Source organism: Acyrthosiphon pisum, chromosome X, assembly GCF_005508785.2.
Source record: "Acyrthosiphon pisum isolate AL4f chromosome X, pea_aphid_22Mar2018_4r6ur, whole genome shotgun sequence".
Classification (NCBI taxonomy): Eukaryota; Metazoa; Arthropoda; class Insecta; order Hemiptera; family Aphididae; genus Acyrthosiphon; species Acyrthosiphon pisum.
The window spans coordinates 65,841,148-65,857,443 of NC_042493.1; the positions used below are offsets into that span (position 1 = coordinate 65,841,148).

The 16,296-nt window shown below is 35.1% G+C and overlaps 1 protein-coding gene across 1 annotated transcript; it reads left to right on the forward strand.

Annotated features, from left to right (window-relative positions):
• The first annotated feature begins 818 nt into the window (after positions 1-818).
• On the forward strand, positions 819-10,827 carry LOC100572189. Its single transcript, XM_003247032.4, has 4 exons — positions 819-2,279; positions 4,434-4,716; positions 5,833-6,243; positions 10,079-10,827. Exons 1-4 carry the CDS (start codon positions 1,519-1,521, stop codon positions 10,697-10,699), a joined length of 2,076 nt encoding a protein of 691 aa, XP_003247080.1. The 5' UTR covers positions 819-1,518; the 3' UTR covers positions 10,700-10,827.
• Positions 10,828-16,296: the final 5,469 nt, after the last annotated feature.

A 16,296-nucleotide genomic window follows, 5' to 3' on the forward strand; every position in this document is an offset into this window, starting at 1 on the left:
TGTGGAAATATCAAAAAAAAATGCAAACAAATATATTCTGAGTTATTTAACTTCGTGTACTAAAGATAATAGGATCATGGATTCGGAAGATATAGAGGCTGTGGTAATTTAATCATTTTGATGATCAATATTAATTTATCAACATTAATAATTTGTATAAAATATGGTCTAAGTATAATAAATACTAGTTCCAATATTATATCTGTTGAGTACTTTTACAAAACCACTTTCAAGAACTGTTATCCTTGGAATAAATATTTTAATAACTGAGCAACCTAGCTCCTCGTTCAAATTTTTAATTGGGTACATCAAAATGTAAAAAAAAAAAAAAAATATTCACCTTATAATTTATAGTAGAAAAGGGGGGGGGGGTTCTCATTTGAAAAACAGAAGTTTGTATCACCACAGGACACTTCTTTTAAGTGGTACAAAAAATGTAAGTACTTTGAAAGTATATTATTTAAGTATAATTTATTTAAATATTCCAAAAATCAAATTTTGAATAACTGCTGTATTAAAGAAAAAAGGCGTAAATGTAAATCAGTTGGTGAATCAATCTGTATATGGTGTCATACGTACTATCCCACCATCTGTTTCTTAGACCTGAAGTCTTACAATTTTGTTAACGCTTTTTGGCTGTAGCCATGTTCCTCCAATAAAAATATAATATTTCCCTCCACTGTCCACTTTTCCAGAAAATAAAAATAAATATAAATCCTGTACAAGAATCCTGTGTAATCCTTATATAAACAATATTATCTTTTTATTAAATTATGTTTAATGCAAAAAAATAACTAGCAAAGAGGGCTAAACAGACTAATAAATCGCCAAAATAGTTTAATATTTGGAAGGAAATTGAAATAATATTTTTCCAAAAAAGTGTTTGAAGGAAAACGGAAACTAACCTTTTTTTGTGGAGGAAAACGTTACCTATCTAATTTTTGGAGGGAAATAGATCCACCCCGCTCTTGCCATTATTTCCACGAGTGAATGTTGTTTTCGTGTATTATGTGGGTATGGCTTGACCCTCTATTTAGTATAATATGGTACGTATTATAGATGGGTTATTCCGGATTCGGAAAGCCAATTAATATTATTACGTAAAACCCATTTTTAAAAATCCTCGATATATAATATTATCATTTACATCGTTTCTAGCACTATGGATGATCGCCCACGACTAGTCTTTATTTATTAATATATCCAACAGGTAGAGTACCTATTACAACAATGCTTGGTGTATAGCCTTTATAGAAAGTTTATATTGTCTTCTGCCGTTTCCACAACAACGGTTTTATTGTTGTACGGGACACTAGTATTATAATATTTGATTTTTTCCACTCCGGCAGGCAACCATCGCATCAAAAAGTACACGAAATATAATACAATTTACTATATATTAACACCGAACAACAACGAACCACCCATACAAACGGTCTCGTTATAGGTTTCTGCATCGTTATTGAAAAACACAACGCGAGTATGACGTAGGCATTACCACCGACGTGGTAACGCCCGATGGCTGATTACGGGCGGCTCAAGTGGGCCGAAGACAAGCGGTGGACGAACTCCCGTAAGCGTGACACATACAAAGCGTTGGCGGAAGCCAGCGGCCGAACCAACGATGCTCAGTGGCTGGCGGACGATGAGGCGACGGCCGAACGGCTGGCCGACGTCAAGCGGTCCACAGCCGCGCTGTACCGAGCGATCGGCGCCCGGGACGACGTGGTGAGCCACCTGCTGCCGCACTCGCCACTCAAGGGGCGGGCCGCGTACTGTCGGATGGAGTCAGCCGTGGCGGCCGAGCGGTCGCTGCGGGAAAAGTTGGTGCGCGGCCGGCACCAGTTGGACGAGTGCCGGCATCGGGTGGCCAAGAAGACGGCGCGCCTGGCCCAATTGAAGGCCAGCGTGGACGCGGCAAGGGCCTCGGTGCCGACCAAGCCACCACGGCAGCCACCGGTGTTGGAGTCCCCACTAATTCTGGACAAGAAAGTGGACGCGCTAAAGCTTGGCAACCTGAAGGCGGCAAAGGCCCGCGACATTATCGCCAACAACACGGCCATGAGGGACGCGCTCAACGAACAGTTAGCGTCTGACGTCCGCCAGCAGGCCACCGCCGTGGTCGAGTTGCTTGCATATGGTACGGCCGCAAAGCAGGAGGCGGTCACGTACAACAGGGAATATTGCAGGGTGGCGGGTGAGCACAAGAATTCCGTTCGACGGAATAACGCGAAGAGGCGCTTGCTCGATGCGAGAATATCGGTACTGGAATCGAACAGGTGCCGTTGTTGATTTCGTTTATGTTCTTGTTTTTGGCACTGAGTAAACAAGATTTTCAAGAAGAAAAAATTTGATATGTATCAATACAAAGTAGTTACGTACCGACTTGTATCGACTAAGAGTCCGATATGGGTCGGTAATCAGTTTATACATAATATTATTTAACATCTCGAACGCTCAATATTGAACTGATCAGGGATCGAAACCGTTTCAAATTTTAACGTTTACGGTTTTAATTCTTGACAACGGTTTTCTAAATTTTCTGGTTTTGGTTTAGGTTTTAAGATCGGCTTTTAAAATGTTTTGGTTTTGGTTTCAGTTTCAAAAAAGGTTTCTCAAATATTTTATCGGTTTAGTGAACGGTTATAGAAAATTTTCGGTTTTGGTTTTTGGAACGGTTTTTAAAAATGTCCATTTTATTTTCCTATATGATTACTGTAGACTCGATTTTTATTATCTATTAACTATTATAAGGGCCGAGTCTAAAGCCCTGAAATATGGCTACTTTGTATAATTAGTGTACAATATACGATATAACAAATTTGAAATTTACGTTCAGCAGAACTAATTTCATGTTACTAACTTGTTATTTCGTACCTAGTTTAGGCGCCTCGTGCCTACTTTTGCATTCGACATAATATTATGTTGTCATATTATGGTTGAGATCATTATTCGGTTACTTTAATATTTAATTGTATATTACAATAACATCATACTATATTATATGTATTCGCAATTTTGAATCATACGTTTAGTAATAAATAATAATATATATAATATATTATATTAATATTTCGTAATACTCAGTAATTGCATGGTGGGATTTTTATCAATAAATCCGAATATAATAATTTCTTCGTATAAAAATACTAGAATTACAAATAGTATAATTAATTTTATGAAATTCAAAGAAACCGACATTAGTTTCAAATTTTAATCGGTTTTTCAAGAACGGTACTAGAACAGTTTTTCAATTCTATGGTTTCGGTTTGGGTTTTGAAAACGGTTTTTTTAAAGTCTTAGGTTTCGGTTACTGTTTTTTAACCGGTGTTTTAAAGCTTTTGGTTCCGATTCCAGTTCCGGTGTTTAGAAATGAGAAAACCGCGGTTTTAACCGGTTTTTCGGAAAACCTGTTAAACCGGTTTCGAACCCTGGTATCGATACTCTCCAATTTCTTCCTGGAAAATCTTGAATTTATTTGGTAGATAGGTCATATCAATACAAAATATTATGGTGCGAATGCACGGTGGCAGACCTATGTAGGTGATAACAATAAGCATTGAATATTATATAAATAGGTAGGTACTAGCCACTAGGTACTATATAATTAATATTCTGATGTTTTTTATAATAAGAGTGGTAGGGTATAATAACTATTAATACGATTCAAATCAGTCGGTAAAATCGTTTTACAACGATTTTTTTAAACTTGTTGATGAGAGGACATCCAACTGAAGTTCTTAGTAAAGTTCAAGGTCATCTATTGTTTACAATTCTGCTCTCCAAAACACATTTATGCATAAACTCATGAGTGAAATAACACATAAAAAGTTAGTTAAAGTTTTAGAAGAAAGTAACAAATACTACGTTCATTGTTTTGTTGTGTAATATTGCAAATTTTTTTTTATTATTTTATCGTTTAAGCTTACTATACATTTTTAAGAGAAAATGTAAAGGAAAAAAAATTTAGTGGTATTGTTTGTATGCTGCAGATGAACTTTCGTATTATTTATTAACTTAACGAGTAGAGTGAGATCATCTGAGGATGAATTAATAATAATTTAATAATATCAGTGTCATTATACACTGATGTAATTTAACCACCATTGACACCACATACTTTTTTTCGAATGTAATACTATTTATCTGAGAGATGATTCTCAATCATTAAAAAGATCTCTTGGCCATTTACGCTTAAGACGACGTATATGATTTACACCTTATTCGGCTCATTATATTATTTATATATAACTGTGCGTGACATAACGAAACTATTATTATTGCGGTGATCGGCGAATACACCACAATATGAAAGTTCAAAGTTTTCACATTCAATTGATAATACGCAAAATTAGACTTAAAGATAAAGCTTGATAAGATAATTTAATTTAAATAAACTTAGTAAATATTAAAATCCAAAAATTATTTAAAAGGAGAAAGATGCTAATCAATCAAACACAAAATGATTCTGACGAGGACATAGAATTTGATACCGAGGATACTATGCCATCGATTGTATCTGATTTGGAAACTTCAAATAAACCAGGTGACAAAAACATGATGTTGTTGAAGGATTGGATCGACACCGGACAGATGGAGAAACAAGTTTTTTCTGTGAAAGAAAATGAGGAGCTGTCTAATTCTTCCGATGTGATAGATCCAACCGACAGCTTAACTTCGATCACCACGGATAGCTATATATTTCCCGAAGAAAAGGTACGTAACTAATAGTAACTAACTATATATACATACTTTTATAATACCTCATAACCTACAATGCACTTGGCATGCCAACTATAATATGAAAATACTTAAATACAAATTTGATACCTACCGGAGAATTATTACTATGCGTATTATAAAAAAATAATGAAATTAATTTAAAATTTTATCAAAAACAAATGTACAGTCTATTTTACATATATTTAGTAATATGTTCTTTTGAAGAATGTTTATTTGTGTTTTTATGAACATTCATTTTTATCAACTCTAGTCATATTTTAAAAAGTATTTAAGGTTTGTATATAAAAAACAACTAATTATGTTGAATATTCAGAATTTTACATGTACTCATTTCAGAATTTTATGGTGTTGATTTTTATACGATACTATAACTGTATCCTTTCGATTGAACAAACAATGAATAAATTATGTAAATCCTGAAAACTAATTACACTTGTTGATTGCACTTGAAAAATACTCCATCAAATTAAGTTCAGTAGACCGAAAGCAGATCCTAATTATAACGAAAAATTAAATAACACCATATATTTGCAATAACACTTTATTTGGAGTGATAACTCACTATTCAGTATTTACTATTTATATTCTATGATGAAATAATAGGTACTCGTTTATATATATATATATATTATATAATATACCTATACGCAAGGTTAATTGTTAAAAATTCAAATATTATTTTTTTTTAAGTGAATACAGTGGGCAATATTATACTAATAATTTTAACATTAGGTATCATAATATTTTAACTTGACATTTTTCTAACTTCCTAAAATATTACGTTTTTACTAGGTAACTACTAACTATTACATAATATTATACTGTAAGTTAAAAAAAGTTAATGCACTTAATAATATTAATCATCTTGATATTTGAATTATAACTATCAAAAGTTTTAAAATACTGTAACAAGTGTCACAAATAAAATTTTGTTATTATTGTGTCTTCTCGTTGTATATTTTGTCCATTCAGTTATATAACGGTAGGTATACATGTGTATGTATAATATGGGTTTTCAAAACTTTAAGATTAATTAAAAAATTATGTTACGCAAAAATAATATAGACTAAGTGATCCTGTCGTTCTCAGGTCAACCTATATAAGTTCAGAAAAGGTGAAACAAGCAGAGCAATGGAAGCTGCGGAATACGTATGTGAAACGTTAAACTTCTCAGACATAACAGAAGTACTGCATTATTTTATGTCGGTAAAAAATGTGGAGATGCGTATAAAAAAAATGATAAGCACGCGAAAACATATACTCGGGGTCGTTCAAAAGGACTTAGAATCTGCGATCGAAGTGAAAATGGATAGTTTGAATCGTATACCAGAAGCTATTTTGAAGTTAGATGCCGACATTGAGTATGTCCAGCGTGAGGGTTTAGACGTCCAGAAGAAACAATTTGATGATGTCAACAGACATATCACAGGGTACGGTGTACTGTTCAATGAACTTTGGTTCCAGTTGGAAAATCTAGTTGAAAAACTCGAACGATGTCACGTAAGAATACGCATTGCAAATAATCCTCAGTCCTCACTAAAGTGTGCTATCGTGTTGTTTTTGTCTTAAAAAATTGCAGGCAATGTAAAAAATATGTAGTTTTATGCACAACTGTAGCGTAATAATTTGGCGAATTGCATTTTATTACAGCTTATGGGTATTAATATATTGATAAGTATAGAGTATAGTTCACCACATGTGCAACCTTAACTATTTGAAGCGTACACATTATGTAGGAGAGTACAATACTCGTACGGGCATGGACCAATTATTGCGCCTATAACGAATTATTTTTGTTTCAGGATTAGTGTTGAGCTTCATTATTTACTAACTTATTTACAGTAGATATAAAATATAAGCCAATTGCGCTTTTAGTTTTACCTTCAGATATTAAAAATTTGTTTTTTCTAATCTAATTTATTCCATAAATAATACATTATTATAAATGGTATAAAATGTAAATAATATCTAATGAAATAATTGAAAATTCAATTCGTATATTATATTGGTCAATTGATTACTGAGTTACTGGTTAAATATTTTTTGTGTTAATACTTAATATAATATATCTGTACCTAAATATAGTCTTGCATTTAAAATTATAATAGCTTTAACGGCATCTAGACTTTTATGAAACGTCTTTATAACTAACATAAACGCGTAATTGAATTTAAGTGATAAACTGATAACCTATACCTAAACAGGCGAAATCAAGTTTTCATTTTCGTAAGCTATTTATCGAGGTCCTAATCGGTTCGTCGCACTGTGCAATACTTTTTAATAATAATAGCATTATAATACATAAATAATAGGTAACATAATGATGATGATACTATTAGATACTTCTATAATAATAATACGTAGATAGAATAAATTGTCATTTATTTTTATTATGCTAAATACTTATACATATTAATCGTTTTCATTATTGACTATTGTATGTTTTTATTTTATTAAAAACTTATAAAGACGTGACTAAAATTGTACTACCTAACTACATATAAGAAATACTATTATACTTTTTAATATGAATATTTTAAATTCAAATGATCAACGGCCATTATTCAACGCAATTGGTTTATCAACCATGAAAATCAGCGCAGTAAATTGGTGCATGAAAAGGTCATTCTTAGCGTAATATTGGTCAACTCCCATTTGTATACACCAACGTCACCAACTGTAAATATATTAAAATAGTCATTATCATAATTATTTTCTAACCCCTTTAGTTTTGATATATTCTGAATATTGTTTATGCTCTGGTGAACGATATTTGAAAATCGATTGTGCTGTCATCGCAGTGTCCTCATCATTGTTTTTGTCCGCAAAACGTAAATAACCACCGGTGCATAGGTAGGTATACAATACCTACCTACGTTATAGGCGTTTCCAATTTATTTGTTTCGGACTTTCCTCCTATATTTTTTTATTTCATAATGTATTGTAATGGCGATTATATCGACTTTTCGACTAACATCCCGCAGTCCAATCGATTGTTTTTAATTTTTGCTCCGCGAATATTGGGTTGGATATCAGAAGTAAGGTGCAAGTATACCTATTATACGCGTGCCTCAGTTATTAATATTATGTGTGATCTACCTATTATTATACACCGCAGTATCGTCGGCGGCGGTGGTTAGGGGTTGGTAACGTGGTACCCAACCTACGTAATCATTGTGTTGGAGTTAATGTCAATTATTTCTACAATTTACGCGTCGAACACGTCGAACCGTTTTCCCGTTTTGGGGCGTGCGTGCGGTGCACATCGTTATTTGTTTGTTTCACATTGATCGTTTAGCATGCGTACACAACACGCGTGTCATATTGTTTAGTTATGGGCCTCGACAATGAGCCGCGCAATAATCGACCACGCCCCCTCATTTATGCCAACGCCGCGTGCGTGCAAACTGTCCGCGGAACGAATTATTTCCCTCTGAGACACGTGCCGCGACGCTGAAATCCATCGCCGACCGCATGGCATGCTAAAAGTCGCTGTTGCTCTATGACCGCTAATTGTTTTTTCCGGATTTTGATTTATCCGAACAGAGTTTTATTTTATAACGAGCCATTAATAATAATAATAACAACAACGGATGTACGCGACTGCGGGGAACTCTATGTTTTTTTGTTTGAGTGGGGGTTGGGGAGGGTTGTAGGCCGAGTGAGACGTCGGAGGACCGGATAATTCGTTTTAATCTCGTTTCCGAGTATCATAATACTGTTACAAACACGTGTTGTAGTACACTAGTATACTATTAGCTGGGTATTGTTTGTGCACAATAGGTCTTAAGAAAAACGTTGTTTAAGAGCGCTATATAAGTTTCCGCGCAAAACAAAATATGAAACACGTTTGAAAACCGTTTAATGTTTGTACCTATAATGCATAACAATTAGTACACTTTTAATCTATAAAATGTCGTTTTACCGGAATTATAGACGAAAACATAATTTGATGCCTAAACAATTTTCAAAAAATGTTTAAAACAGTTCGTCTAAAAAATTAACGTATAAATCAATTTAAAAAACATCATAATACGATGTAGTTTTAGTATATTACCGCGGTATTTAGTCATAGGCCACATTAAGTTGGAAATTTAAAATGTGCCTATATAGTGTGCATCAGAAACTTTTAGTATTGTCCATTGGTGGAGACTGGTGAATGATGGCCCGCAAAAAAAAATTTGGCTGAACTTGTAAATCATAAAAATATATGATGTGTCACTATTTTATGTTTCGCAGAGACTTGATATTTGTTATTTATTCGGTAGCTGCAATACAGTATTATATTATTATGGTTCACATGTTATATAATATTATATAGTTTTAGATTTAAAGTTGTGACCAAATACATTACGTCGTACATTTTGTCTTTTGACTTGCATCGTGACAGTAAATTGTTTTAGCCTCGAGGTGAATGATTCTCAATAGGCTGTATACATAGTAGTAAAGTATGACATTATTTTAAACGCATAAGATTACCCAAAGGACCTTTCTGGGTGAATGGGCATTCAAAATGTTTATCGCACCAGATGGGGTGACGGGAATTATGTGGAGGACTATGCCGTAACGGCCGTTATGAAATAAAAAAATCCGTATCTACCGACAAAAGTGCACATTTTGAGAAAAACAAAATCACCGTTTAATTTATCGTCTTTTATACTCGTAAACTTTGGGAACGATAAAACATGACGTTTTATAAACGTTTCAATAGCATTTTAAAGAACTGTAAATAACCTAAAAAAATTTAGAAATACGAGAATTGTTGTGTTCACATATTAAATGTTTCGCGTTTGAAGTTATAAATATTGTGCGTATCGACGATCTTCCAGTTTAGGACATTAAATAAAAAATAAGAATAAAATGTATGAAAAAAATATATTTTTCAATTATTTTACATTAACTACTTATTTTACCCACTATAATATTGTATATCCTACAGTATAGGTACTGTGAAATTTCCCAAAAAAAAGCTTTTATATCGAATTGTTAGCAAACCATCGAAATTGATATTCACTGTGGGATCGTTTCGGAGGTCTTCTGGAAATTTGGACCCCTATGAAATGGTATTATCGAAGGGTATGACATAAATATAACCCGTAGGCCGTAGTGTTAAAAAGTCATATATACAAATCGGTCCCGGGAAAATAAAACCGACGGTGTAGATATATAATATTATAGAATATAAAAGACGTAGGCATATATCTTTATAAACGAGACATTTATTTTGTGGCAGAGACAAGTGGATTGTGGTTTTCAGATGTTTAACAATATATCTACCGGTGTTATACCTACTGATGTTTTCTAATCGTTTTCAAACGATGTGCCGCTGCTGCAGGTGCCAGTGGTGAGGAAATACCAACTTCACATGCGAAATCCGGCCAAGAAGAACACAGAGGCGATGATGGACGCTCGTCAGATGCTAGAGGGACTGCGCCTGAAACCTTGTACCATCCTTGACGAAGACTGTACCACAGTCCACGAACCTTCGGTGGTCAAGTCGATCGTCTCTGAACCCGGATGCCGGATGGTGGACTTTTCTGGCAAAAATCCGGCCGTAGACGCATGCCGAAAGTTGTCGGAAACACTTTACGCCAAGGTGAAGGCATGCATGGTGCACATTGGTGGTGTCTTCGACTCCAACGACAAAAGTCAGCTGATGGCCAGGGCGTGCTTCGCGTACGACCGACAGACCCAATTACAATGGGACACCATCGCCATCAAGGACCTGAAGCGCCAGACGCGTGCCAGCTTACAGCTCCCAGTGGGAAAGGCCAAATCATCTGCCACTGACACTAAGGCCACCGGTATAATGACTCGGGAGCAGGCCAAACAGCAGGCTGTAGACATCGTTCAGTGGTGCATCACGCCCAAGGACACGGACGACGCGAGAAGAACGAGAAAGCCCATATCGTTCCGGAAGTCCCGTATCATCGTGCCTGAACGAAAAAAAAAATAACATGTACGTATATATATATATATATCTGGTCGGACCCGCTACTATTTACAGCTGTATAGTAGACAAACTGCGATCATCTCGTTACTTTCTGTAACGCAAAATAATAAACCTCTTCCGTCGGAATAACACTCACCGTGCATACATATAAATGCAATTATAAATGCATGCTGCTAGCTGGAAAAAAACTGTCACCATAAACTCCCTGTTATAATATGTACCCAAATGTATTTTTATTCAACACGATTTCCATTATAATTAAAAATATATTTTCATTCTATCGAAATGCCCACGGTAGTATTACATTTGAATTTATTACGGTCGTAACGAGCAATCGACGAGAAGAACATTTTAATTTTTAACACGTCCATCATTTATTATTATTGATCTCCAGTTATTTAAAAAATCTCCAATTGGGTTTTAAAATTCCAATTTATTTAATAATAAATATACTTATAATTATTTAGTTTAATACTATATTATAGTACCCATTCAAAAAAATGTCTCATTAGAATCCGACTTTTTGTATAATTTTCCAAAATGTTTCATGTCTATCGTCCAATAATAAATTGCGCAATACTTAAAAAAACTCAGTACTATTAAGAATGATTTAAATAAGGAATAAGGAACACTTTGCAGGGTTCTATTACTGGATGGTTTGTTTTATTTGTTTGTTATCATTGTTCTTATTTTGTGGATTATAATATTTAGTAGCTATCTTATTTGCTTATTGTACCAGTCAATGGCGTATCCAGGGGGTTATACCCCTTCAAATTGTCTGTATTAAATGTATGGTTATTAATTAATATTTTATTTTTAATATTTATTATGTATTATAATATATTCGTATAATCGTCTTTAACCGTCTAACACTATTTTGAAAAATGCAGGATACGCCACTGGCGTGCCTTAAAGCATAGATTTTTAATATTTTCTTTATTAGTATTATTAATAATAATAATAATAATAATAATAATAATAATAAAAATAATCATACAAAATTATACCTAAATCTCTTTAAATCTTTGTACTTCCCATTGTTATCTCAATAACATTGTGATAATAATTATCGTTGCTACATTTGATCAATATGTAGGTCAGGCATTTCACTATCTAACCATGGATATTATAATAATTTGGGTGAAAAAAAATGTCAAGTATTATCATTTATCAATAATATCTAATAACATTTCAACCAGTTAGGTATAACAATATGAATAAAAATGAAATAATACTCATTTCGCTGAGTCAAAATGAGTATTATAAAAACGTAAATAATTGTGAAAAACTACAAAAGTCGAAAATATGTTATTATACTTCACTATATAATATATACTTATCGAGTATTAAAATCACCTACCTACATAATAATACTGTCCCATATACAATATAACACGATCTGAAGGTAAAGTAGGGCGTGCCACTCATTGCTTATATTATATGCAGTTGACATCGGAATTGAGTTAATGTATCGCTTTATAATGATCTTAAATAATATGCTGATTCATGTGAGAAATGCATGTATAGGTACTACGTATATAATATGACAACCATTGGATTTAATAGAGTATCCCCGGGGTGCGTATTCAAGTATCAAAAGTGTCAAACAACAATATACCATTGTGACGAGCCGAATCCTTTGAAATGAACGCTGAGACCGCAAATTTCGTTAAAAGTAAAAAAAAAATTCACAATCAAAGCCCTTCGCCGATTGTAGGTATAGGCATTATGTGTTTACATAAATATTGAATTTATGTGTAAAATAAGTAAAAATAGGTACACCTAATAATATTATGATATAAAATATATAATATGATATAAGACATGATTTACGTCAAACTAATATAATATATTATAGTTAGTTATTAATATTTATGAGTTTATGACGATTATTGTACTATTTATTTTTTAAAAGAATAAAAATAAACGGTTACCCCACCGTCCGTGATGCTTATAATATATAAAATGTAGATACAACGAGCAGTTGAACAATTTTCTTGTCTCAATTTCTATAACGATTCATTTTAAAATGCAAATTTTTCTTGAATTGTATACGTCGTCAAAGTTTTACGACAAAATGATGCGATTTTGATTCGTATATATTATTATAATTACGTCACGACGAACACGCGCGGTACAATGGAATCAGCAAGAATGAGATTTATTCAAATATTCAAGAGTATCTTTTTTTTTTAACTTTGAAAATGTTACACCCGCATAATAACAGTCGGTGAATATTATAATTATTAAATTATACGAAACGTAACGCACACTGCCATTTCGACACTGAAGTTTTTTCACGCAGTAATAATCTTCTGATATTATTACTAAAGAGATTACGTTTCAGACGCATAATATAATTTTTCGCGTCGTCGTCGCGATGCGATATTATAATTATTTTAGTCGCTGCATGACATTTTTGGCACGACTTCGTAATATTTCGGTTTTCGCCGCACGTTTTTTGGCCCAAGTTCTTCCCACGCCGACGATTAAAATATTCGCTGCGGTTGTTGGGATGTCGATCGGTAATTGAGTGCTTGGCGCACTTGCGATTTGTTTCGGCCTCGTACATCACAACCAGTGAAATGTTATATTGATATTATCATAATATATAATATACTTATCTGGCTAAAAATTAAACTATCCATCATGACTGTTTAAAACCTTAGATGGAAATTAACTGAAATTGTACTTTTAAAATATTTACACAAATCATCCCTACAAATTGGCTGTGTATAATTTTTGAGAAAACAATATAATTGGACGTATTCTATGTGACTACGTATTGCACTAATCGCGTGTTTCTTCATAGTGTATTTACTTTTATTCACTTTATCCATTTATGTGTATGTTACACGAATGCTATATGCCCAATTTTCACGTTTATGTTTAACACGCATTAGGATAAATTTTCCAGCTTGAGTTCAAACGGTGAACTCGTCTGCTCGCATATGTATACTTAGAAACTCAGGGGGGGGGGTATCCTATTTATTATTTGTTACCATCGTCGTGGGTATAATAACATGGGAGGTATAAATAAGTATTTAGGGGGGCTAAGCCCTTAAGCCCCTCCCCAAAAAGTGCTTATATGCGTATCATTGATATCAGAAATTAAAATGTACACAGACGTGTTTGTAAACATTATTTACTTATGTAATTATGACAAATTTACTAATGTTTTATGTTATATTATGGTACTATTGAATTAACTTCGATTACTTTTATAAGTTTAAGGACACTCGCAGTTGAATATACTTGAAATGTATACAAACAAAATGTATATAGTAGCTGTAATAAATTTACTAACACTTTATACATAAAATTAATTTATTTTGAAAACCTCTGTATATTTACACAACACTTTCAGTTAAAATTTACACAGAAGTATGTGTGAACGTTATTTACCTAAATATTTGTGACAAATTTACCAACTTTTACATTCAAAACTAATTAGCATTACTTAATATTATTCTGTGTACATTGACATTGCGTCGTTAATTGAAATTTAACAACATTTTTTGCAGTGTAGGAATCTCACTGGTAGAAATTGAGAGTTTTAGAGTTCGAAAAAGTGTGGACCATATCGATTCCTGTGTTTTAAGACATAGTTTTATGACAAGATTCGTTTGTATTTCAATAGTGGTTTTGGAGCATTATCTACACTATACCATCTCCACATTATTACACCATACCGAAAAATTGATTTTAAAACGCAACGCGTTATACTTAATACTGTAATTAAGAATTTGAACAGTTTAAACATTTAAAAAAACAATTGTTCTCAATCGCATTGCCAGATTTTCAGTAAGAATTAAAATATAACATTTACAACTCGCGGGCACGCTAACTGCACAGTGGTGAGATAACCACCTGCTATACTGAGCGTACCTATACAGACTGTCTTAGAACATTGACGGTTGGCGCGACTAAGTCATATAATAATATCTATTATCAATATAATACGCGTTGCATACACGACGAGGGTATATATTGTGTAATAATATTTAATATTACAATATGATTGTATACTCTTGTCGCCTCACTGCATACGGCGCGCCGCCGGAAACTGCAGCGGTCGGGCCCGAATCGGCAGGACACATTATTATAAAATATTATACTGCGAAGCGGGTGCGGAAGACCGGAAATGTGGACGGTCGCGGGTATTCCACAGCGGAAAAACGGCAGCCAAACGGTTTTTATACCATCGGCGGGCAAACGAGCGGACGGAGGGGCGGGCTGGCGGGTGGCGCGGAGGAGGCCCGTCGCGCGCGTATTGCGATGCATTATACATTACGCGTATTGAATGAGACGTGAGCGGCGCGGCGGACGTGCGAAGAAAGATTCCATTAGGGTGCGGCGGGGTTGTGTGTGTGGGTGTGTGTGCGTCACACTCTTCTCATCATACAGGCGGCGGCGATGCTGCGGGACGCGACTTACGCAGAATATAGTATTGTCGGGTCGGCCCTCGTACCGGCGGCGGTGGGGAGGTGTACGCGAAGACGATATTTCATTTCGACCACCGACACCCCCCGACGCCCGTCCGACCGAAAAGTGATAATAATTCATATTGGTCCGGGCGCGTCCGGTCACTAGAGATCACAAAGGTGCGTGCACACACTCACACGTACACACCCACATACACACACAAATAACTCGATCCATTTCTTTTCGCGTTTCCTCCACCCCTATACTACGCGTCCGCTCGCGTACCTACCATACCTACCCACACACACACACGCACGCAAATACACTTATATCATATATATATATGCGTTTTTTTCCATTCCTGACAGGGCGCGGGGAGGGCAGAGTAAGGCGGTGGGTGCTGCAGTGGACTTCGATGATTTATGGAAAACACGGCAACTGTGACGGGTCGGAACTAACGGAAAATGTCTCTCCGCCCGCTGCCACCACCGCCATCGCCGACGGACATCCCGAACCCCCCGGAGACGCGACGGTCGGTGTGCGCGCCGGACATACCAAACAGCTTTACCTCCACCTGTCCGACGTCGCCGAGCTCGCTGCCGTTGTGTTCCCGCTCTGACACATTAGGGAATTACATTTTTCTCCGGCGAAACTTATGTGCGCACAACACTTTTTGCACACACGGTCCCTACGCCGCCACTGCAGCCACTGAACTTATATATCCTCTTCTGTGGCGCACCCCGCCACACCCTACCGCGGGCGGTCGTTACCGGTGCCAAACGCGCGGGCGGTTTGACCTCATTATATATATATATATATAGGTACATCATTTTATATACGTATATCATATTATTATATTAGACTCGAAGCCGCCGCCACTGCCACTGACCGTCTTTTATTTTTCATCGCGAATAAATTTCCTCCGGTCGTATGCGTTGCTGCTCTAGAATATCCCCCTCCCGTCCACAGAAAACAGTAACTGGAGGGTGTAAGCCGGGCCAGAAAAATTGCGCAAGTTACTTACAACTCCGACGAAAAAATCATAATGTACTTTTCCGATGTTTAATTTCGAGAAAAATAATTGTAGACGCTCGCGTATTTTAAATGTGTGCGGATTTTCATTATACTATATTAACATTCAATTTAATTTTTTTATTGGAAAAAAGTACGGAGTT